This window comes from Populus euphratica, unplaced genomic scaffold (genome assembly GCF_000495115.2).
Source record: "Populus euphratica unplaced genomic scaffold, PopEup_1.0 scaffold115.1, whole genome shotgun sequence".
NCBI classification, from domain to species: Eukaryota; Viridiplantae; Streptophyta; class Magnoliopsida; order Malpighiales; family Salicaceae; genus Populus; species Populus euphratica.
The window spans coordinates 187,066-212,049 of record NW_011500006.1 but is presented as its reverse complement, the minus strand read 5'-3'; the positions used below and the strand labels follow the sequence as shown (position 1 = coordinate 212,049).

The following is a 24,984-nucleotide window of genomic DNA, read 5'->3' as shown; positions in this document are numbered from 1 at the left end:
ACTATAACTTATCTTGGAATTTCTGGTAGGCAAAGGTTGGTGTTATCACATGTTCTAGCTGTTTAGATACAGCAAAATCAAGCAATCCACTTTCTCTTGGCTACACGAGCCTGCTGACCGTGTAAAATTTGTCTCCAGTCGTTTGGAATTGCATTTTAAATTGTGTTTTATTAAAAAAAATTTATACCGTTTTATATATTAATGTAAAAAATAATTTTTAAAAATAAAAAATAATTATTTTAATATATTTTTTAAAAATAACCATTATTACATCCTTAATCACGCTGGTCACGAATCCACCTTTTGCGTTCTTCATCGTTAAGAGTTGATTTTTTATTTTGGCTTAATCCATTAACTTAATGTTGCATGTAATTAATAGAGTAGATTAATTCAATTCAATTATTTCAGTTCTTTGGACAGAGCTTGGTTGGCAGCTTCACACCTCGGGTTATGTACTCTTTCGTCATCAAATTTGACTGAAGATTCCCAACATTTGCTGATTCATGGCTTCTTGTTAGGTCGTCGTTGAAATCTGAGCTGATATTTTTGCCTCTGATTTAACGAGCTAGTTTCATGTATTTGAACACTCAAAATTAATATTGAGAAAGAAGGATGCCTACGCACATAATACGAATATGAATGCCTGGGTGGCAATGCTAGTAGTTTCATCAAGTTCCAAGTGAAAATGGATATGAATTTTGTCATCATCACTGACGTATTTCCCTTGCGTATTTTTGCTATGGAATGCTTGGGTTTTTTTGCGATCAATCCCAATTCACAATTCAAAATGATAAAAGAATTCAGAGTAGGAAGAAATCATTAATTATTTCCTTTGATCCTGTGAAATTTACAACCGTAAGCGATACATAGTGTTGACATCTACACATGCTTCATTAGGACTGTACAGCAAATCTAGGGGGTGCTTTAATTCATCATTTCGTTTTTACAGTAACAGCTGCCTCACCAATAATCTCTACACGAACAACATCCATCCCGGAAGTGGTGAAATACTTTGGTATCCCCGACTACAATCTCTCTTTTGGTAACCTGTGAAATCTTCTTTGCAGCTCTATGGCAATCTTCACATATTCTAGTGTTTTTCCTGACAATAACAGGGTTTCCGATTGCTGTAGAGATCAAGCCGAAGCAGATAGCTAGTTTGACGCTGTGATATTCTGGCAAGTTCCCTCGTTTCTTGACCACTTCTAGTGGTCTGAACTTGGTGATGGAATGAAGATAGATGTCTTCCCCTATCTTCTTCAGTAGAATATCCAACACATCATAAATCAAGTTTGTATGGGCATGGGACCTGTCTTGATTGATGAAACTCTCACTTCTACCATTGATATCAATCATGCTACACCCAACTGTCTTCACCAGTCCTTGTTCCTTCATAAGATATTTAATCCGATCTACATCTTCCCATCTTCCAGCTTCAGCATACATATTAGAGAGTAGTACATAGCAACCCGTATTGTCGTGCTTAAGAGATAATATATGCCTAGCTGCTAGTTCAGCTAAGACTACATCGTTGTGGTTCCTACTTGCAGCTAGTAAGGAACCCCATATCCTGGCTGTAGGGACCAAAGGCATTTCTTCAATGAAACACTTTGCTTCATCAAGATTTCCCTTGCGACCAAGGAGATCTAGCATACAACCATAATGCTCTATTCCTGGATCAATGCCATATTCCACTTTCATTGAATTAAAGAAACCCCAGCCTTCGTCAATCAGGCCAGAAATGCTGCAGGCTGTTAACAGAGAAACAAAAGTGCTCCCATTGGGTTTGAAACCCTTTCCCCTCATTTCAGAGAAAAACTGGATGGAAGTTCTTCCGAACCCATGAATAGCATAAGCCATGATCACTGTGTTCCATGAAACTACATCCTTACATACCATACCATCAAAAAATTCTCTTGCTGTCTGGAGATCACCACATTTTGCATACATGTAAACAATTGCATTTGAAATGGAAGTATTTGAACCAAGCCCTAATTTCATGATATAAGCATGAATCTGCTTACCCTCACTCCTTGAGGCTAATTCAGCAACGGCAGGCAGGACGCTTGCCATAGTAATAGCGTCTGGTTTAAGAGGCTCATTCAAAATGTGTTGAAACATTTTCAAAGCCTCTTTGTACTGCTCATTCTGTACATAAGCAGCAACCATGGTGTTCCATGATACCATGTTCTTTTCATTCATTTGATTAAACACATGCTCTGCCAGTTTCAACTCGCCGCATTTTCCATACATATCAACTAAAGCAGTTTCCAAGACTAAATAAGGAAGAAACATTTTTCTAATGGCAAACCCATGGATAGATTTACCTTCCACGAGAGCTCCTGATTGTGAACAAGAAGGGAGCAGGTTTATCATCGTAATAGCATCTGGAATCACTTTATCATCCTCTTGCATCCTTTTCAGGCAAGCAAAAGACTCAAAAAAATAATTATTTAAAGCATACCCACCGATCATAGCATTCCAAGCCACAATATTTTTGGAATAAATCCTGTTAAATACCCTCTCAGCATAATCCACCTTACCACACTTACCATACATATCAATAAGAGAAGTCTGTACCATAATGTCCAATTCAAGCTCACTTCTAATCACTTGGCAATGAATTTCCATTCCACTTCGTAAACAATGCTCAATAGAACAAGCACCCAAAGCACTAATCATACCAAACCTATCAGCCTTATTTCCTAACCACAGCATTTCTTTAAAACACATCAACGAGTTCAATCCATCACCATCTATTTGATAGCCGCTAACCATAGAATTCCAAGAAACCAGGTCCCTCACAGGCATTTCATCAAACACCTTCTCCGCAAGCTTAATAAATCCAATCTTTAAATACATGTCAATAAGGAAATTACAAACATAAACATCTAAATCCAAACCAATTTTAATCAACTTCCCATGAACCTTTTGCCCTACAATCAAGGCCAACAACTCACCACAAGCTTTGATCACAAATGGAAAAGTAAAATTATCACTTCTAATCCCTTCACATTCCATCCTATTATAAAAATCAATAGCTTCTTGAAACAACCCATTATTAGTATACCCTCTAATAATAACATTCCATATAAAAGTATCCGAGTGGTTCATTTTCTCAAACATATCGAGTGCATTGCCCATTAAGCCAGATTCTACAAAGCCACAGAGATCCCTTGTGATATTGAGATCGTTGGGACGCACCAGAAGTCTCAATGAAGTCTTTGATTGGGCTCTCTTGATAAAGGGTGATTTTCTTGTGGTTTTTCGCTTGAATTGTGTTGTTTTTGGTGGTTTGTTTTGCTCTGGAGAGGCCTTTTTGTAGGCGTTGTAGAGAGAGCAGTGAATGAGGGCTGAAGCCATTTTTGTAGTAGAACTCTGAGTGTTGTAGAGAGAAAAATCAGCTGCTAAAGAATCATGGGCTGCTCTTCCATTTTTTTTCCAACCTTTTTTTGGCGGGACAGATGATGGTCTGTTAATTCTGTTATGGTTCAGGCCACTAAGATATGAAAACAGATTTAATATTGGCACAGACTTTGACTTTAGTTCAAGGGCACATGATACCTGTCGACTTGGACCCTTTTCTATTATTCTTTATTATGGGCAAAGATCCATGAGTGATCTTGAACACCAAAACAAGACTTGCCAGGTACAAGGCCCATTGACCTTAGTCACAAAATGATGGTGCTTGTTAGCACTTCGTCCTCCCTACTCTGTATAACATAGGTCTCCATAGACGAAGGCACATAAATTTGGGGAAATTCCTTTGATTGTTACCCAATAAATGTCATAAAAATAATCACTGCATGCATCATCTGAAATGCAGAACCCACCACTGAATCTCGCAAGTCAAGTTTACTCGAACAAAAAACATTACTTGAAAATTGTAAAATAGAACTCTAGGTCATCACAAATTTGATCACTTTAACATTTTTTATCATTATTTACTTTTTTTTTTAAATATTGCTTACACCAAGTAAGCAAACATACCTTATATTCTAGGTTAATTTATTGATATTTTTGTGTGATATTTGTAGTTTTCTAGTATATTTAAGTGTTTTGCAATATTTTTATAAAAAATTAAAATATGATTTGTATATTAGGATTTGATTGTGATTTGAAAAAAAAAATTGAATTTTTTTGTAATTTGATAACATTGAACTTGATTTTGTAACTTTGGGTGTGTTATATATGAAAAAATGATGAGTTAATTAATAAGTATCAATAATATTTTGTCAATTTGTTAAGTTAGAAATGTTAGGGAAATTGATATTTTATAAAATTGATAAAAATTAAATGATATTAATTTAAATGGAGTAATTTTGAATTATATTAATTTAAATTGAGTAATTTTGAATTGAAAAAAAATGATGTATAATTTGTCAAATTTGGAATAGTTGTTATTAATTGGATTTATTTAGTTAAGATTTTATGCAACATTAAATTATTATACAAATGATAATTGATTATTAGATTATGGCTCCTAGTTTTAGCTTTTTGTCCTCTCTAAAATAAAACCTGATATCTGTATAAAATAATTCATCAACAAAGAATGTTTTTTTTTTAAATACACTTGACTTCATCATTATAACTATATTTAAATTATTTATGCTATGTTGATGGAACCACATCATTCTTGTGTAATCAAGTTCTTGCTAAGAGTAAGTCAAATGAAGTATTTGCCTAAAAAATATGGCAAAGTATTGAAGAGTTCATCTCTTCAATCTCAATCTTGATATGAATATTTCTAATGACACGCTGTTTTGTTAAAGTTTCGGATCACCATCCTTATCTTGGATATTTCTTTTAGAGATATGCTAATCTTTTTCATCATATGAACTAACATGATGTTAATTACTAATTCATTATCAATCAAGACGCATCTAATTCTTTGGTCTTAGACATACCCACTTATATACAATAGTCTATTATGTGGTTTTGCTCCAAGGTGCAAGTCCTTATCTAGGAATGAAGTTGTTGCTAAACAATCAACATTGGTTACATTATCAACCTTTAAGAATAATCTTCAAACTTTTTAGGATTAGGAAAAAACTTAGAGGCAAGAGTCAATCAAGTCTTTATAGGGAGATTTACTACCTTTAACAAACTTGTTTTCGATGGAATATTCTCCAATTTCAAGATAATTCTTCTCATAATTGGATCCATTATATTTTTTAGGACTAGCTTTTCTTTGGAGAACATTCTTCTGCAGCTACTACTTTTTCTTCTTGCCCGATAGTTTTAATATTGACAGTGGCAATTTTATCTTGAAAAATAAATATTTTTGGAAAATACTCTCTAAGGGTGAAAAGATTTCTTGTTGTAATACCCAACTCCTTCCTTGGATGAGATATTAATGAGCCTCCTTTTTTATGATTTGTTCGCGTTTTAGTCTTAACTACCTCACCTTCTTTTCAATCATCTTTTAAGGTAGAGCTATCTTAGATAAAGTTTGATAGCCTAAATCATGTATTCTTTGCCTTCTTACCATGATCAAGCCTTCATCATCATGCTCATATATGGGCATGTCATTAGAGGATCTCTATTTGGTTGGTTCCACTTTTATGAAACTTTCTTCAATAACATTTAAGAAAGCATATCTTTTATATATTTTTTTTCTTTTTTATAAAAAAATATAGAACATCCATATCTAACTTCATCTTTAAATTCTGAGGAAGATTTAGATCTTTAAAATCTTTTGTCATGACCACTTTGAATTAAATAAAAAGTGTTTTTTATGATAGATGATTAGTTGAATCATTAGCATCGATGATAATTTTTTTTTTTGTAAAGTAAGCTTAAGACAAGAATAAGATTAAAATGTTCAAAGAAAACCATTATCATATTTGTACTTGTGGTTTCTTCTCCTCCTTCAAGTTGGATATTTCTTTCATTATCTATATGAATTATCAAATCTTTAAGGACAAGACATTTCTCAATAGGATGACTAATTATTCGGTGATATTTGCAATACTTCAGATGATCAACCAAATCAACTTCGTCAAGCCTTTTATGTATAAAAAATTCGATCAAACTTTGTTCTAGAATTGATCTAAAATACCTGAAACTTTAGGATAAAAAAAGGATATTCTTTTTCTTACAATTGTTTTAAAGTGGATTTCTTTTTTTCATGAATTTATTTTTTCTGTAAATTTTATTCAATCTTTGATTTTGATTTGGTTTGTTACTTAGAAACCTTTATAGGTGTCATGAAGACAACCATAACTTCCTTTGATTTTACAAGCTTTTTTCCTCCTTCTTATCATAAGGATCACTTGGAAAGTAGCTTCTATGCCTTGCTATTTGGATTTTCAAGTCATGTGCTCTTGTGGGGAGCTATTTAAAAGTGAACGACATGTTTTCTTGAAGGCTATATAACAACTCTTATTGCATTACATAGACACAAATGTTTACAAAGAAGACTTTACTTATCTTCTTCTTATAGTTAAATACTAAGTGCCTCTATTTTTCAATGTAATCCAAGACTAGCTTTTATTTTTCTTTACTTAGTACAAGCAAGTTCTAGCAAGCTTATAATTCACTGGGTATTATAGAAATTAGTCAAGTCACTCTAATTGGTTTTGACTATACTATCTATCTTTCTAGTATAAATCTCAATGTATACATCAAAGAAAACTCTTTTTAAGGATTGGATAAATTGCTTCACCATTAAGTCTCCATAGGTTTTTACATTATTACAAGTCTTAATAAAATGATCAATATGTTGCTTCAGATTATCTTTACCTTTAAATTGTTAGAACTTTGAAGGTTGATAGTTTTTGTGGCATCCTTATATTATTGACATGCTTAGTGTATAGCTTGTCATACGTAAAGAAGAATAAAGATAACCTATATACTAAACATAAATAATATCAGCAATTATATGCTACAGTTGTTAGAGAGTAACTGAGCCTATTGATTATCTAGCAATATCTTTAAGGGCATTTAATATTATTGTTCGATCATGTTGCTCTTCAAGAATATCTTGGCTTTGTAAAGGATCTTAATGAACATTATTCCTAGATGGATATTCATTCTTTTGGGTGATTTTAGCATGTGGACTTTGTTTTTCTAATTAATCTATCAATATATCGATTTGACTATCCATTTCCTTAATGGATCTTTTTTATTTGTTTATTTTAAGAGACATTTGATAGGCATAATCCTTAGAAAATGATGTCTTAGTGATCATGACTTGCATTTCATTTAAGAGTCAAATAGGAATGGGTAATCTCCTCATCTTTGTTTAGAAAAAGTTATAAAATGAGATCTAGACTTTGATCACATGCTTGAATTTGAGTCATATAGTGGAAGCTTGATCCCTTCTTACAAATCTTGAAAAAGGAAAGTTTCCAAACTTATATTTTAAGGAATGTGCTTTTTTTTTTTTTCTCTTTTAAAGAATTTTCTTAGTGGAGAGACCAACTTGAACTTTCTAGGCTAAGTCCTTAGGCGAATGGCTTGTAAGGTATCCACTCCAGCACCTTGAGAATTGATTGGAAAATTATTTATATGCTTCGTATTTCGTATTTAGGTAACAAATTTATTGACTCGATAGATGAGATTAAGAAAGGATCCTACCGAGCATGTCAGAAACTTATACATATAAAATTTTACATATTAAAAATACACTACAAATGGTGCCAAAATTACAATAATAAACTTGATTTAAAAAGAAAATAGAAGCTTTCTTAAGGTTCTCTTCACGTGCATGAATCCTCTAATTAATGATCAAATATGGATCTTCTTTTGGATGAGAAGATATTCATAAGATCCTGAAATTTTTAACCATATAAGATCTTAAATTGATTTAATTAGATGAAGGAAATGACTTTGATCATTTTCTTCTTTGATGGACTTTAATTTCTTTGAGAGAACTTCCAAGTATTTATGTTTGGTCTTTAATCTCTACCTACTATATTTGATTTGATGGCTTTATTGTCTATTTATTGATAGGTTAGGTGTAATTTTATTCAAATATCCTTTAAAAGGTATTTTAAAAACATTAATATAAAAATTACTTACGATACCCTTAGTTAGAATGATATTACAATAAGAATTATAAAATATATTTGTACTGGATTTTTAATTTAATTTGGTCACAAACCTAACAAATTTAACTTAAACTTAAACCTTAATAAATTCAATTTATTTGGTCAGAAAGATTTAGGTTATGGGCCAAACCTGTAGAAATTTTAGTGTATACAATAAGATACCAATTCACCTAGTGAATGAAAGCAACTCACTATAGTTTCTAGATTCTATCCATATAAAAAACAACATAGTTTACAAAGAATACCATGTTGATCTTTCTATTACTCGAATATCAGAAGATAAATGATGTGCACAATGTTTAAAAGATTGTCTTTTGAGGCCTTGCCTTGTATATGTGCTGCAGAAACTAATGGTGATTTTGTTTACATGTTAGAGGAATTACTTAAGGAAGAATTTTTGGATGAAGCCATAGCTGTGTCTTGGGATCCTAAAAGAAAACACTTTTACTGCTGCGAGATCAGCCTATTATAGAATGACCGGGAGTAGAATCTTGGGAAAATAAAATGATGCAAGGGCCCTTTAACTAGGAAATTTGTAAAAGAGTGTTAGAGTGAATGCGGATGTAATAAAAGGTGTGGAAATCGCGTTGTCCAATGAAAGATACAAGTTTCTTTGCAGGTCAAAGTGAATTCCTGATAGATACTTAAGCATGTTCAATTATAAGCCATTTGTAATATGTTTTCTTTCTTCTTCACAGCATCCTTTTGTGTATTTAATACTAAGTTTTGTATCATCTATGTATATGCAACAACTAAAGAGAAAGGGAGAGGGTGTGGTGTTTGATCGGTGAATGCCTTGAAGAAAGGCACTTTCGTTGGTGAGTATGTAGGCGAAATCATGACCTATCAAAAAATTTATGAGCAAAACAATGAAAGGGTTGCTAAGAAAGAGAGGCATACTTATCCAGGGATAGGCCGAGAAGATCTAAAAGAATCCCTAAGAAGAATCCCATGTTTTCAGCTTGAGTGAGACCAAGTATAAACCTTTATATTTTTCCTTTGCTGTTGTTTTATATTTTTGCTCATTCAAAATTTTTACAATGTATTTTCCTTGAAATAAGGCTAGTTAGTTTCATGAGTTAAAACTGGTTTGTTAAGCTTAACTCTATTTATTGGAATGTTAGCAAGGAATAAGGTATAATCATTTTTCTTTTGAAAACACTTGTGGTTTAGCTTTCACCCTAAGAAAGCCAAAACTCATTAGTATACATTGTAACTAACAACTTTGAATGAGTAATGACGTCCAATAAAGGAAAGATAGAAGCTTTAAAAGGTAGACTTGGTGGAGTTCAAGATGGAATGCAACGACTGGAGTTAGATGCAACGGATAAACTGCACCATTTGAAGGAAACTATCAATAAACTATTAAAAGCTTTTTTGTCAATTAAAGAAGTTTCTAGCAATAACCAATAAGAAGGATCTTTCCACTCGATCCAAGAAGGGAATAATAGCAACAGATAAATTTTCTCATCCACTATGGCAAAACTGGCATTTCCAAAATACTCTAAAGAAGATCTAATGAAATGGCTTAGCAAGGTATTTCAATTCTTTGAATTTCAAGGCACAAATGATAATTCGAAGGTATCTCTAGCATCTTTTCACCTTGAAGAAGAAGCTAACCAATGATGGTAATGGACGTGTCGAATGTACTAAAAGAAAGGTTGATTGGTGACCTAAGAGTTTTTTGAAGAAGAATTGTTAGCTCGTTTTGGACCGATAGATTGTGAAGATTTTGATGAAGCACTATCTAGAGTTTGTCAGGTAGGATCCCTTTGCGATTACCAAAAAAAGTTTGAAAGATTAAGCAATTGAGTTCAAGGTTGGACACAAAAGGCTCTTGTCGGCATATTCATAGGAGGATTGAAATCTTAGATCATCGATGTAATTTAAATGTTCAAACCCAGAACATTAGAGGATGCCATCAACTTAGCAAAAAATAAGAGATGAGTAGATCGTTAAAATAAAAAGGTTCACACGACCTATACTGCTGAACCGCGTATCTACTGCCTTCATTCTAGAGAACCATCCTACCCCAGCAAATACAACTAAGATATTGAGTTGAGATGAAATGCAGAAACAAAAAACACAAGGACTATGTTTCAACTGCAATTATAAATTCACCCTAGGACAAAAGTGTCAAAGGCCTCAACTGCTCCTTTTTGAGTACCAACATGTAAAATACAAGATGGAAAATGAAGAGTTACAGATAACAGAGAACCTCGAAGATCAAGCTGAACCAGAAATCTCATTGCATGCACTAACAAGTTAGACATCTCCTCAAACCATGCAAGTAGCAGCTATCATCGAGTCTCAACACGTGATGATGTTGATTGACAGTGGATCCATTCATAATCTTTTGAGTGAGAAAATAGCCAGATTATTGTGACTTCTAGTGGTACTAACAAAATCATTTGCTGTTCACATAATAAATGAAGAACAACTATTCTGTTAGGGTCGTTTTAATGAGGTACAAGTAAATGTGCAAGACATTATTTAGCTCTAGTAGGACTTAATATGGTGTTAAGCATCAAATGGCTAGAGCCGCTAGGTTATGTGGTATGTAATTAGAAACAATTAACCGTGGATTTATATTGGGATAAACAAACACGAAGATTAAAGGAATCAACCAACCCATTCAAGCAACATCATTAGCCTCAGTTACTAAAGAAATGTGTCAAGGTTAAATGTTGTTTGCCATCTATCTACAAGCCATCAAGAAGATCACCTGGGCAGACACCAATCCTAACATGCAATAAATTTTGAAGGATTATACAAATGTGTTCAAAAAACCAATAATACTACCACCCTTAATAAACATTGATCATCACATTACCCTTAAAAAAGGCGTTGAACCTATCAATATGCGGCCACATAGATATGCATATTTTTTAAAAACAGAGATAGACAAATAAGTCAATGAAATGCTCAACATGGGAGTCATTCGATCAAGCACCAGCCCATTCTCATCCCCAGTTTTATTGGTGAAGAAAAAAGATGGCACTCGACAATTTTACACAGACTACTAGACACTAAATTCAACCATCATTAAAGATGAGTTTCCCATACCTACCATAGATGATATGCTAGATGAGTTATATGGTGTAGCTTATTTCACTAAACTAGATTTTAGAGCTGGGTATCATTAGGCACGAGTTCATGCTCTTGATATTCTAAAAAATACCATTAGAACCCACAACAGCCATTTTGAATATATAGTTATGTTTTTTGTTTTATGTAATACCCCATCCACTTTCCAAGCCATTATCAACTTTATATTTCACCCTCGTGTTCGTAAATTTATACAATTTTTTTTTAAATGATATTCTTGTTTATAGTCCTACTTGAGAATCATGTATAAAACATGTCAGAATTACATTAGATATATTGAGGTAATATCAGTTTTTTATCAAATCCAGCGAGTGTGATTTTGACAAATAGGAACTAGAATATTTGGGTCATATTGTGACACACCAAGAGGTAAAGGTAGACAACAAAAATATTAAAGCCATGGTAGCTTGGCCACAACCTACTAATATTACTGAGTTCATAGATTTCTAAGCTTGGCAAGTTATTACAGGAAATTTGTTCAGAACTATGGACTTTTGGCTCGGTCCCTGACCAATCTCCTCAAAAAGGGAAACTTGTGATGGACTGTAGAAGCAAAAGGTGCATTTAAACTACTGAAGCAAGTCATGACAACGACCCTAACTCTAGCCATGCCTAATTTTAATGTCTCCTTCATTATTGAAATTAATGCTTTAGATGATGGAATTGGCGCTATCCTTACTCAATATGGTCGTCCTATTGCATTAATGAGTCATGCTTTAAGCATAAGTAAATAAGCGTGGTCTATCTACACTAAAGAAATTATTGCAATTGTTGAAGCAATTCGAACATGGCGGCCTTATCTTTTGGGTAGAATATTCTTCATTCAAATAGATCACAGGAGTCTCAAATATTTTCTGGAACAGCATGCGGCTACTTTAGAGCAATGAAAGTGGGTAACAAAGTTGTTGGGCTGACTATGAAATTCTCTACAGACCAAGACATGAAAACTTAGTAACTGATGCCCGCTCCCGCTGCGTTGATAGCCATCTCCTTAACCCTTTGTTTGTCCCATAGTTCACTCTTTGGGATGACATGAAAAGAGTAGTACAAAATGATCCATATTTACAGCAAGTGAGTCATCGATCAATTACAAATCCCAATACTCGATACAAAATGGTCTATGTTTTTATAAACAAAGAGTAGTGGCTTCATAAGCCATCCACAGCAGCTGCTACAAGAATTTCATGACAGCAAAATGACAAGGCATTCTAGCGTGTTAAGAACATTCAAACAGTTAGCTAAATAATTTTATTGGCCCTTCATATATCGGTCCATATAGGATTATATTGTGCAGTGTGAAGTATGCCAAAGAACCAAAACTAAAACTCTTGCTCTAGCAGGATTACTTCAGCCACTACCCATTCCTTGTCAAGTGTGGGATGATATTAGTTTGGATTTTATTGAAGGCCTTCCATCTTCTCACGACAAAGATAGTCTCTTGGTGTTTGTAGACAAACTCAATAAGTATGCCTATTTTGTTACTTTGTCCCATCCATTTTCTGTAAAGACTGTAACTGAACACTTTATAGAAGATATTGTCAAACTCCATAGTATGCCAAAATCAATTATTAGTGATCGCGATCCTATCTTTATCAGTAAATTTTAGCAAGAATTCTTCATGATGTTAGGAACCAAGTTTAAACTGATCTCTGCCTACCACTCGTAGACCGATGGACAAACAAAAATTTTGAATTACTGTATTGAACAATACCTCCACTGTTTTTCCATCAATGGTCATGAAAATGGTGTAGTTATTTACCTTGGACAAAATTCTGATATAATACTACCTACCACAACTCAATGGAGTTAATGCCTTTCCGAGCCTTGTATGGTCAGCTTCCTCCTTCCATTCCTCTGTATTCGGATGGGTTATCTTGAGTCAATGAAGTAGATCAAAGTCTCTTACATCAGGATGAATTATTCTAGCACTTGAAGATGTATTTGGATAGAGAAACTAATTGAATGAAACAAACAGCGAACAAATCAAAGCGCTTTGTAGAATTTCAAGTAGGTGATATGGTTCTCCTAAAGTTACATCCTTATCGCCAACAAACCGCCTTCAAATGAGTTCATCAGAAACTTGCCAGCAAGTTATACGACCTTTATCGCAATGAGAAGAAGATTGGCAATGTTGCATACTGATTATAATTACCATCAAGCACAAGGATCCACTATGTTTTTCATGTTTCTCTCTTAAGGAAATATATTAGGGGTCCTTTACAGGTTACCTTAAAGCTCCCACCAATTACAGTTGAAGGAACAATTTTTATAACACCAGAGAAGATCCTCGATACATGTTGGATTAAATATGAAGATAAATTTCGAGAAGAGAGTTTGGTTAAGTAGAAGCAGTTGTCTGCTGAAGATGTTACCTAGGAGGACACCACTCTATTACATAATTAGTTTCCTTCTCTAAACCTTGAGGACAAGGTTCCTGTTGGAGGGGGGAGTATTAATAGGCTGAGAAGATCTGAAAGAATCCCTAAAAAAAATTCCAAGTTTTCAGCTTGAGTGAGACCAAGTATAAGCCTTTATATTTTTCCTTTGTTGTTGTTTTGCATTTTTGCTTATTCAAAGTTGTTACAACGTATTTCTCTAGAAATAAGGCTAGTTACTTTCTAGAGTTAAAGCTGATTTGTTAAGCTTAATACTGTTTATTGTACCATTAGAAAGGAAAAGGTATAATCATTTTTCTTTTGAAAACACTTGTGGTTTAGCTTTCACCCTAAGAAAGCCAGAATTCATTAGCATTGCTTCTGCTGTTGATCGGGACCTATCATCCAGTGCTGCTGGATTCAGACTGGGGCTCTAAAGGATACTGGAAGGTGAAGAGGCCCTTTGCTTGGATGCAACGGAATTTGGAAACATTGGCAGTTTTATCAATCACAGGTACTTCCATAGCCCTCCTGTACATGTCGCTGTCTTTCTTTGCCTCTTTTTGATAAAGAAAATATTTAGGAGCCAGGTCTTTATCATGAATGAGTTTGGATATCTTAGTTAAACTCTTTTGTCTTGTCAGATGTTATGATTTTAACTTGAGTGAGATTCCTGTGCAAGTGGAGACTCTGGATCATCACTATTATAGAGTTTGAGACTCTAGATTCTCAAGCCCCTTTCAGTGCCTTTTCTTTTTTCTCAGTAGAACAGAATCATATCTTGTAATTCGGTGGACGCAAGGACTCAACTGTTTATATTTTTCTGCTTGACCTGCAGCCTGCCTTTTTCGCAACTAGAGAGATTGGACCGATGGAAGAGTTGACATGGTAAAATCTCCCTCCATTTTTATGAAGTGCTTTGTGCAGGAACGGCATCTAGTTTATTTGGCATCTGTAGACTTTATGATGATATATGGCAGGATTCAAGAATGTTTGTTATTGCAGGATTATGGTATTCAGTTTGATGATAGTTATCATCCATTTAAAGCATTCAAGTGCAAATGTGGAAGCATGCGCTGCCAATCTGCCATGACAAGAAAAGGAAGGAAAAATATCATGAAGATCTCTGAATCGAGTATGTACGTTATGGTAGCCTAAATGAAAAGTTACTTCAGCTGCCACTGAGGAAAATCAGAGGACTCTTTTGATTTCCTATCTTGATTTTAACTGAGGATGGATTACCTTGTAATCCTGTATCCTACCTTCTCATCATAGAGTCTTGTTTTTTTATCAGTATACCATTCCGTTCATATCTAAGCAAGAAGGGGTAGGAATTCACAGGTTTCATTTGCTGTCTTCCTTCCACTGATGTTCTACATCTTATTTTTCTTCCACTTTTCTCTAATTGCATTATGTATGGAAACTTCCTGGTTTCCTTTCTATGGGCACGGATCAAAATTAAACCTCCATTCCTCAGTGATTTAAAAAAACTCCTGCCAAATTCCCTTTTCAGTTTCATGTCCTCGACGAGCAATATATTTTATTCAACCAGAACTTGGATTTAGCGGAAGCACAATAAATCTTTTCTTACATGGATTGAGAACGGAATCCGTTTTACTACTCCAGGTAACAAACAAGGTTGAATGGCATAAAATGTAATGAAAAACCTTGCTAGATGTTAACATGTCAGATACAGTTATTACAAGGGCACAGTTAATAAAAAAAAATATAAAAGCTATTCAGGAATACTTTGGAGTGCAGGAGTCCAAGAACGCCGGCAACTCCCCTTTGCTGAATTGGATCTTGAAAGATGCTTTCTCCTCAGAAGATTTAAACGTTGTTCGAGGGACAAGGATGATACCGGTGAATATGATGCTTGATTAGCATTGCTCTTGCCACCTCTCATTACCTCTAACATTTGCTTTAAATCTTGCTTCCGTACCACTAACTTCATCCTCACAAACCCATTTTCATTGGAATGTGAAACAACACATCCGCCATTAACTTGTCCAATGGACTCCATTAGATTGCTCTTCAGACTCCGATGATTCCTCCCTCTTAATACTGCTCGAAAATCTCTCTTCGGAGAAGCCTTCCCTTCTGAAACTCTCAAGTACTGCTCCATCTTTAATTCCCAGTAATCCTGCACGTCGTAGATCGATATATGCTTGAATGTATTAACGAGTCCTGTACCTATGAAGACTTATATAGGAACGTCTGGCAATGAGCCTTGATAAACTAAGATCTAAAAGTCGGTCAATTAAAAATGATTGTCAGAACCTGGCTATATATGAGATCCAGACATAACCAATGATAGGTCTTGACTTTGTTAGCCACAATACCATAGTGCCTGGTCACATTGCTTGCAAATGCCTTTTGCTTTGAGATTGGAGGTTCCTATTTTAAAGAAAGGATTCGTTGACCTGCAACTCGAAGCAATCAAAAGAAATATTTCTTGATCTATTAATTATTTATCCTTGTATGATAAAAAAAAAAAAAAAAAACCATAACGAAGTCCGCCGACCCCTCACATGCAAATCCTGACATTGCGCTGGAAGTAGCCACGCGTATCCATGAGATGAAGGGGTGATCTGTGTTTTATAATCTTGAATGAACCAAGCGCTTGAAAAAACACAGCACAGAACACGAACAAATTAACAAGAAAGGTCAAGAGTTACTACAGGAGAATAGGGTAGGTGTACTGGTGGGGTCTTAGAATTGCAAGATCGTCGATTGGTGAGCTGTTTCTAACCTGCCATTGCCAGTCCAATCATTCTTCTTCTTCTCCTAGCCAACTTAACGTCCATATTCCAATAATTGTTATCTAGCTAAGATGTTCTTCAGCTCTCTGAAAGAAAAACATCATCACGCCTAAACCCAGTCATTTCTCAGGCTGCTTCTCGTACTTTGCTATAACTATAAGTGCTACCTAGTCAGTTAGGAATTCAACTCCTGAATTAGCAATTAATCCAATCTACTTTTGACATAATATTCGAAACAAAGTAGGGGACGCTCTAGTTGAAATGGGTTTTGATCAGCTTGTGGGGGGCACCGAAATCAGATGCATGTTACAGTTGATCAATTTACACAGCAACGTGCATCAGAGAGTGAGTAGAAAGCACAACATAGCCATGCCAAGGAAAAGAAGAAACATATCATCCATTAGAGGTGGTTCAGGCTTATGTGCCTTTCAAGGAACATGGTTCAGTGAATCTAGTAGCTTTGTTTGAACAATGAGCTCGTTAATTCTTTTTATTGCATCTGGATGGCAGCCATTCTTATTAAACTATTTCAATGTGCAGTTTTGCCACGAATGTGGTCATTAGATTTTAGACTTGGAGAGGGAATAAACAGGCAGGAGGCACATGCTCAACCCAAAATGCATTTAAAAATTACGTGGGCCAGTGGCTAACAACTACACGACCGCCTATCCTAGCCAATTCTTGAAAAAGAAATTCAGAGTACCTGGATCACTGGAATTTTATTTTACATTTTTTCTATTTTTAAAGAATTAACGAGCTTGTGATTTTTTAGACCTAATTTTGTCTTTAAAAAACTTTTCTTGGACTTAATTTTGGCTAATTAATTGTATTATTTTAATATTTTTTGGTTAATAATAATAGAATAAAAATATATAAACAATTCAAATTATTACCAATAAGTTTAGATTTAATAGATTTAAAAATCCTATAAAGTACTAAAAATTTATAGTTTTAGACAACATGTAGCCCAGTAAATCAAGAGGTCATCCTTAAAGAATAGCTCAATATCTTAGCCCAATACGAGGGAAGAGCTCAAGTTACTAACCTAACATATTTTAAATTTTCCTCTCTCTATGTCCTTAGATATATAAAAAAATATTTTAATGATCTATCATATTTCAATTTTATTAATACATATATAAGATATATTTATTTTTTATTAATACTATCAAAATAAAATGATTCTCCAACTCTTTAACTACATAAAATGATAAGATTTATGAGTTAAAAATACTTTATGAATCCTTTTTCAAGTTCCAGATTTACAATTTTTATTTTATACTGTATACATATTTTTAAAGTTTATCTTTTTATAATATCATTGTACTTTTTTTATTTACAAAGATATTTACTTAAACACCTAAGAATTTCTACATTTATTAAAAAAAAAATTATAAATACCAGCCACCTTAACTTACCAGATATCAGCTATTAATCATCTTAATTACAAGAATAGACACTAAGAGATTAATTGATTATTTATATTTCTAAATTATTTAAATTTTTTAAGATATCATAAATTTTATTTTTATTGGGTAAAGCATATTCGAATTAAAAAAAAAGTCTAATAAAGGGGGGAAAAATCAAAGAATCATCCAAAATGACAATTTTTCATCCCAATGTCTACCCCTACATCGATGTGTTCAATAGTTTCTCAAGGAGCCTAATTCTTAGTAGAGTTCGTGTAAATTTCCATAGATTTTGTCTTAATTCTAGTAGCTTGGAAAAAATCATCTAGTTAATTTTGGCTTCTAAAAACTTTTCTTGGACTTAATTTTGGCTAGTGAATTGTATTATTTTAGTATTTCGGGTTAATAATAATGGAATGAAAAGTTTAAACACATAAATTATTATTGAAACCGGGTCTCAATCTTTTTCAAAAATCTGAAAACTCACATCTTAAAGTGTAGCCTAACAGCCCAGCGACTCATCTGTTGAGAATTGCGCAACTCCGTGGCCCAGCCTGAAGGAAAGCACAACAATTTACCTATTGCAACTCGCAACAGCAAGGGGAAAGCTGGATAGCTTGGGCTTAAGGACTTAGATGTCTCATTATTAAATAAAAATTCTAGATATTTTATTATTGGATTTATTTATTGAACAATGAATTTGTTATAACTTTTCTTGCACTGAATGTCAAACATGCTTTTATTCTTTCTCTTTATTTGTTTTGTGAATGAATGTTATTTTAACTTAAACATGATTAAGTGTTGTCATAGGTTTCAATCCACTTCCAGCATTAAGTAGGGTTTTAAAGTTATGCTCCACTATGCGTAATTTGGGATCCCACTGCACTGTATTACATGCAGGGTACGAGATTCTCTGCGGGTTTTTTTTTTTTTTTTTCCGGCAGACTGCACCGCAAAAGCTGTTGGGTGCTCAGTTATAGTTGCAGATGCTCGTCTCATGTGGGTTTTATTGTAACAAATGAAGTTTCATATTCTGATTCAAAAACAAAAAGATTCTTGATGGTATGCTTTGGACCTGTCAGATCATGAGGAATATCTTCAAACGTTGTCTTTGTTTAGACTCTGTGAGCATGAGAGACACCAAAAGGGACGAAGCGTGTATGTCCAAAACAACGTTGCAGTATTGCCAGGGGAAAGGATGTTTTTTGTAGGGTTAGTGAATAGTGAGGTAATAAAAAGGCACATACAAAACATGCAGGAACACCACCCATCAAACACTTTTTTTTTGTTACTATTATAAATATTTGATATAATTTATGTGTATCACGAAGCGTGTATGTCCAAAACAACGTTGCAGTATTGCCAGGGGAAAGGATGTTTTTTGTAGGGTTAGTGAATAGTGAGGTAATAAAAAGGCACATACAAAACATGCAGGAACACCACCCATCAAAACTTTCTTTTATTATTATTATAAATATTCAGTATAGTTTTCGTATACCTCTATTAATTATATAAATTTTAAAATTAATAATTATATAAATTTTTAATATTTTTAAAATAATTCTAACTTTTAATCATTAAAAAATAAATTTATAATCTCAAGTTACATCAAGTTACGTAAAAACATTCTTAAGTGGATAATGAAGTTACATAAAAACATTCTTAAGAACTAAGGACTCGAACCTGAAACTACAGAGAAAACAAATCCCTTGATCCCAAATTTTTATCACTTGGTTACCACCTCTTAAATGGATAAGTAGCGTGCCCCTTGTCTCCTCTTCATTTGTTTAGCCCAGGCCTGAAATGAAACAGACATGGGGAAGTCTCTCACGTAGTCTAAACATAGTTAAGTTGAAAAGGTTCGTCTAGTTAGAATTAGGCTTGAGATTTATACTTGATCTGCAGTAGTGATTCCCTTTGCACATGTCCAATATGCCACTGATTATAAGTTGAGCTTAATATATTAGCTCACCTCGCCTTGAACTAACCTAGGTCACCTGCAACAGCCGAAGGCAGGGTGGTTGGGCCTGAAGTCACGGTTGCATTTGGGTGCCTAATGATTTACCGGTTACGGGAGCACCCGGTGAACAAGTTCCCTAGTGTTGCTTTGGGCCGTCAGGGCCTCCGCATGTGACCTGTAAGCATACTTGCCACACCACACCAGGTTTATCTAGGTTAATTTTAGGTAAATTCTGGGATCATCATGTCCTTTTAATGGCTTTAAAAACAATAAAAATATAAAAAAATTATAGGGTTTATCCGGGTTTGATGAATTCAAATTCAAATTAACCTGAATTTAATCAAATCAATATTTTAAAAAAAAAAAATGCGCTGCTTAACCTGAATTTAATCAAATCAATATTTTTTTTTTAAAAAAAAAACATGCCCTGGTGGATAGATCATCCAATCCACCCATGAGCCATACCGTGCTGGTTTTGAAGGTTGATTTATACACTGCAGACCGTGAAGGTTCCCTAAATGAGTTGGCAGATTATATGTTCTCAAAAACAAAAAAACAAAATCTTTTGGTAGAGGATGAAAAATCAATAGCTTGACAGTGACCTTCTGCTCATATTTAAATCTCATTTACGACAGGAGACAATTTCATTGATTTTAATGGGAAAAAAAAATCTATCTGTATTTCAACAAGAAGAAACATTACATCCTGCAAAATTCAACCCTACCAAGCCATCAGGTCCCTAAGAGCACACGTCATACTTCATTAACCATCTTCATCACAAGCCAACATTCCTTCTTTAATACACTTTGGCCAATTTATGGAAGGGATTATGGTAGTTATTGGTTTTCTAAATTACATTTTATAATTTTATTTAAAAATTTAATTTTTTTAAAGTAATTCTTCAACACTAAATAATTACAAGTTTAAATCTCATAATCCTTATTTATTTAATAAAAATTAAATATAAAAAAATATGAGCTTGAACACGTTTTTAAATTAAAAAATTTTCATTTAAAATAAATAATATAAATTATATTTTAATTAAATTTTTGAATTAAATGGTTCGTAGCACTTTTTTTTTCTCTGTTTAAAATGAAAACCTTCTCATTTTATAAATGTTAATTGATCAGTTGTCCACTTTTTTATTTTTTATTTTGATGGTGACGATCGTGTACATATTATTAATGGAATGCAAAGAAATTTTGGTTTTTAATTATTTTATTTGTTTGTTAGAAAAACAAAAAGTATTCATCCAAATAAAGTGATTAGAAAAATCGTCCTTGCACAGCTAAACGGTACCCAAGGATGCATGTAATTGGCTGATGGATATCGTTCTTCTCTTCTCTAAGGTGTTCGACTCCATTAATAACTATATTGTCCATATCCTTCACTCTCCTTTCAAGATTTGTCCTTTTAATATCACTTTGTCCATACTTTCCGTCCTCCCATGTATCCACGACCATCCACCTCCACATGAAATTTGAATCAATCTACCGTCACTGATCTTTTCCTTTTCTTTGAAACTCTTTCCGTTAAAATCACTAATGGAAAAGGACCAGGAGACTACCCTCCCCCTCCATAAAGAGGTAAAAGCTAAAGCAAACTACATGTAGTACATTACACAGACAGGCACCTTTTTTTCTCCAAAATTAATGTTTACTCTTTTCGAGGGTGCCAAGCAAGTTCTTCTAGAGAATAGCGCCTAGTACTGAGTGTTGTAACAGAAGAGAAAAGGAGTACCAGGGCTGCTGGATTTTCTTAGAAAAGAAGGATATGGAGAAGCTAACAGAACTGAGCCACCTTCTTGTGACAGTATTCCTCTCCAGCTTTGCTAGTTTAATGGTGATCCCGGCCATAACCGATGTCACCATGGTAGCAGTTTGTCCTGGAAAAGATGAGTGCTCTCTTGCGATTTACCTCTCCGGTTTCCAGCAAGCTGTATGTTAATTCCTTTATTCTCCTTCATCTTTCTCTTCACTTTTTCTTCTTATTAAGGTATGGATCTTCTCTAGGGTTATTGATTATGAATTTCTTTGCATGGTTTACATGATGACTAGCTATAACAGAACCAAAAGGTGTCCGAAATATTCCCCATGAACCCATTTTCTTCACTGGAAAACGATTAATGCATGCCCATGTGCCTTTTAATTATCACACAAGAGAATTAAGCCTTTTAATTTATCACACAAGAGAATTAACTATCTATATAAACTAAATAAACATACAAAAAGGGTTCGGGTGGTTTTCTGTGGACTTTTCTTATTGAAAAACATCCCGTGCTATACATCCAAGTGCCCTGTATATATAATTGTATCCCTGTAAACTTAATTTCTATGTAAATGTAGACCAAGCATGGACACGTAGATAGATGGAGTATTTTATTTAGCTGGCTGCAACTCTTCAATGGAGAGTCCCCTCTTCAGCACTCTCCGTTCTGCTCCACCCATTTTGTTCAACCTACCATTCAAACTTACCTAGAGAGATGTTGATGGCCATGTGTCCATATCGCACGCATAAGAACCAACAATATCATGATCTTTTTTCCTGGAAGGTTTCGCACTAACTGGTCGATCCAAAAAATTAAAGGACCTACCATAAAATGGTTGGGTTTCTTCAGAGAATTAATCATCCAGGCTAGGACAATTGTTTCGGTGTAAATAGCGTGTTCTATTTATTTTTATTCTTAAAAAATATTTTTGTATGCTCTCTGTCTAAACGCTAAGATGTGTAATATACGCCAAGTTTTTTAAACGCCTGATGGGTCCTGCTGCATTCTCATCACAACCAACTACTATAACAAGAAATAAGACTTTGGGGTTATAAGTGAAAGAGTCCATGGACTAATAATTGACGGCACTTCTAATTTATCACCATTGATGCCGTGAATGTATTTGCTTCAGTACTATTCCAAGGAATCCAGTACTCAAATGAAAGTGGGCAACAGGGAGAAGTAAAATGCAGTTAACTAATCAGCGAGTGGGTTTTTGCAGATCATCGGACTGGGGACAGTTGTGATGATGCCGCTAATAGGAAATCTATCAGACCAGTATGGAAGGAAAGCCTTGCTCACACTTCCTATGACTCTCTCCATTATTCCCTTAGGTAATATCTTTTATATATGTGCATTTGATTTCATATCTGTCGGTAAATTATTATTGGCCTTCCCCCCTAAGTGCTAGGATATGTATGGTCCTACTCATCGTGCCTAGGACATTAGGGCTCCCATTGACTATCGACACCATGAGTGGATAGTGCATCATTCGCGTGCATGGCGGCCACTTTCAATGGGCGTCTTTTCTTGAAAATACCTCATATTTAACTAGCACTGGATTCAAAGGTAACTGCATTGTCATGACGTTTCACGATCAAATCAGCTTGAACTTGTCAAGGATGTTGTCCATATCATGGGCAAAATGTCCCGCTGCTTTCATGTTTGCGTTTCTGCTTACCGTTTTTCCTCTGTTTTTTTTTAAAAAAAATTAATTATCAGAAAATCAATAAATAAAAATAAAAATATTTAAAAAAATATTTTTATTAATAAATTTTACTGATGAATACACTCTCAATGTATAGTATATATAGAGAGAATTATAATGAAAAAAAAAATTAACAAGGCCAAAAAAATAATGACACGTTATTTTTTACTAATAAAATTACCAACGAATTTATCATGAATACACTCTCAATGTATAGTATATATCATATATAGTATATATCGAGAGAATTATAGTGAAAAAAAAATTTAACAAGGCCAAAAAAATAATGACGTGTTATTTTTTACTAATAAAATTACCAACGGATTTATTTTGTCTGTAAAATTCATCAGTAATTTCATTGATAAAATATTAATATTGTTCATTGTGTTAATTAGAGATGAAATCACCAACAAAAATTTCATCGATATTTTTCAAAAAACTATAGAATTGTTCACTGTTCAATTGTATTATTAATTATTGTTTTTTAGTTTGTCTGTAAAATTCATCAGTAATTTCATTGATAAAATATTAATATTGTTCATTATGTTAATTATAGATGAAATCACCAACAAAAATTTAATTGATATTTTTCAAAAAACTATAGAATTGTTCACTGTTCAATTGTATTATTAATTATTGTTTTTTAGAGACAAAAGAGTGTTATTCGACGGATTTCTAAAAAAATCGGTTACATTGAAAATTTAAATTAAATATTATAAACAGAATCATCGATGGATTGAAAAGCCGTCAGTGATATTTGACGATTTCTAAAAACTTTTTATTAAATTAAAACACCTAAATAAAAATTTTGAAACCCCTAATTTCACAATAAATCAGGTTCTTTTTTTCTTCTTCTTCTTCTTTCCTTTCTTCTTTCATATATGTAAAAAATATCAATATTCATTTCTTTCTTTTCTCTTTTTTTCTATTTTTTTTTCTCCTTAACTCCTTTTATTCTCCTTCATGCTCAAGTATGTATTTTTCACCTTCTTTTTTCTTCTTAGTTTTTTTCAATTAATATAATTTATGTTTTTTTTTCTCTTCTTAGCTTCATTTGCAACTACATTGATTCTCTTCTTAACTTCATTTGCAACTACATTGAGGTAAGATTTTTTTTTAGTTTTTATTTTCACTATTTTTTATTTTGTTTTTAATTTTTTTCTTAATAATTATAAGAATGGTGTTGTAGATTTTTTTTTTTCCATATGAGATTAATTTTTAGATGATTTATTTATAGGATTTTTAAATTTTTAGCAAGTGCAACTTTATCTTTTTCATATGAATTTTTTTAGTTGAATTTATTTTTTCTTGTTATTTATTTGTTGAAAATTTGTTTGAGCTAATTTTCTCTTTCTTTTTTTCAAGTATTACATAGTGTTGATTTATATTAATTTAATTATTTTATAATTTTTTAAAATAGATTTTTTTAAAATATTTTTAAATAATTACCGATGGAATGAAGCGGATAATTTTTTTGTTGAATGCTTTTTTCATCGGTAAAATAATTTTTTATTACCGATGGACAAAAAATTACCGAGAAGGATTTTCTGACGGATCATTTTCGTCAGTAATTTTGTTAGTAAATTAATTACTAATGAAATGATAGTGCAAATACCGACCAAAAATTTCATCGGTAAATATAAAGATTGTAGTAATGTAAATCCTAATTAAAGAATCCTCTTCATGCCTATGTTATATGTGTTTTAAAAGTTATTTTGAAAAAAATTAAATTTTTTTATTTACTTCAAATTAATATGCTTTTAGTGTTTTCAAATCATTTTGATGTGCTAATGTTAAAAATAATTTTTTAAAAATAAAAAATCATTAACATGTATATTAA

General features: G+C 33.2%; 2 protein-coding genes across 2 annotated transcripts in view; one reads left to right on the top strand and one right to left on the bottom strand.

Annotated features, from left to right (window-relative positions):
* Nucleotides 1–805: 805 nt before the first annotated feature.
* Nucleotides 806–3,535, bottom strand: LOC105141184 (Tetratricopeptide repeat (TPR)-like superfamily protein). Its single transcript, XM_011048329.1, has one exon. The coding sequence runs from the start codon at nucleotides 3,361–3,363 to the stop codon at nucleotides 961–963; it is 2,403 nt and encodes an 800-aa protein (XP_011046631.1). The 5' UTR covers nucleotides 3,364–3,535; the 3' UTR covers nucleotides 806–960.
* Nucleotides 3,536–21,188: 17,653 nt separating this feature from the next.
* The window catches only part of LOC105141183 (hippocampus abundant transcript-like protein 1), an 18,043-nt gene continuing 14,247 nt past the window's right edge, over nucleotides 21,189–24,984 (top strand). Inside the window, exons 1-2 of the mRNA XM_011048328.1 lie at nucleotides 21,189–21,606; nucleotides 22,659–22,770. Coding sequence (XP_011046630.1) covers nucleotides 21,442–21,606; nucleotides 22,659–22,770 — 277 coding nt within the window. The 5' untranslated portion in view covers nucleotides 21,189–21,441. The remainder of the gene's footprint in view (nucleotides 21,607–22,658; nucleotides 22,771–24,984) is intronic.

Coding starts and splice junctions, on each gene's coding strand:
- LOC105141184 (XM_011048329.1), bottom strand. CDS start 3,363: ATGGCTTCAGCCCTCATTCACTGCTCTCTCTACAACGCCTACAAAAAG.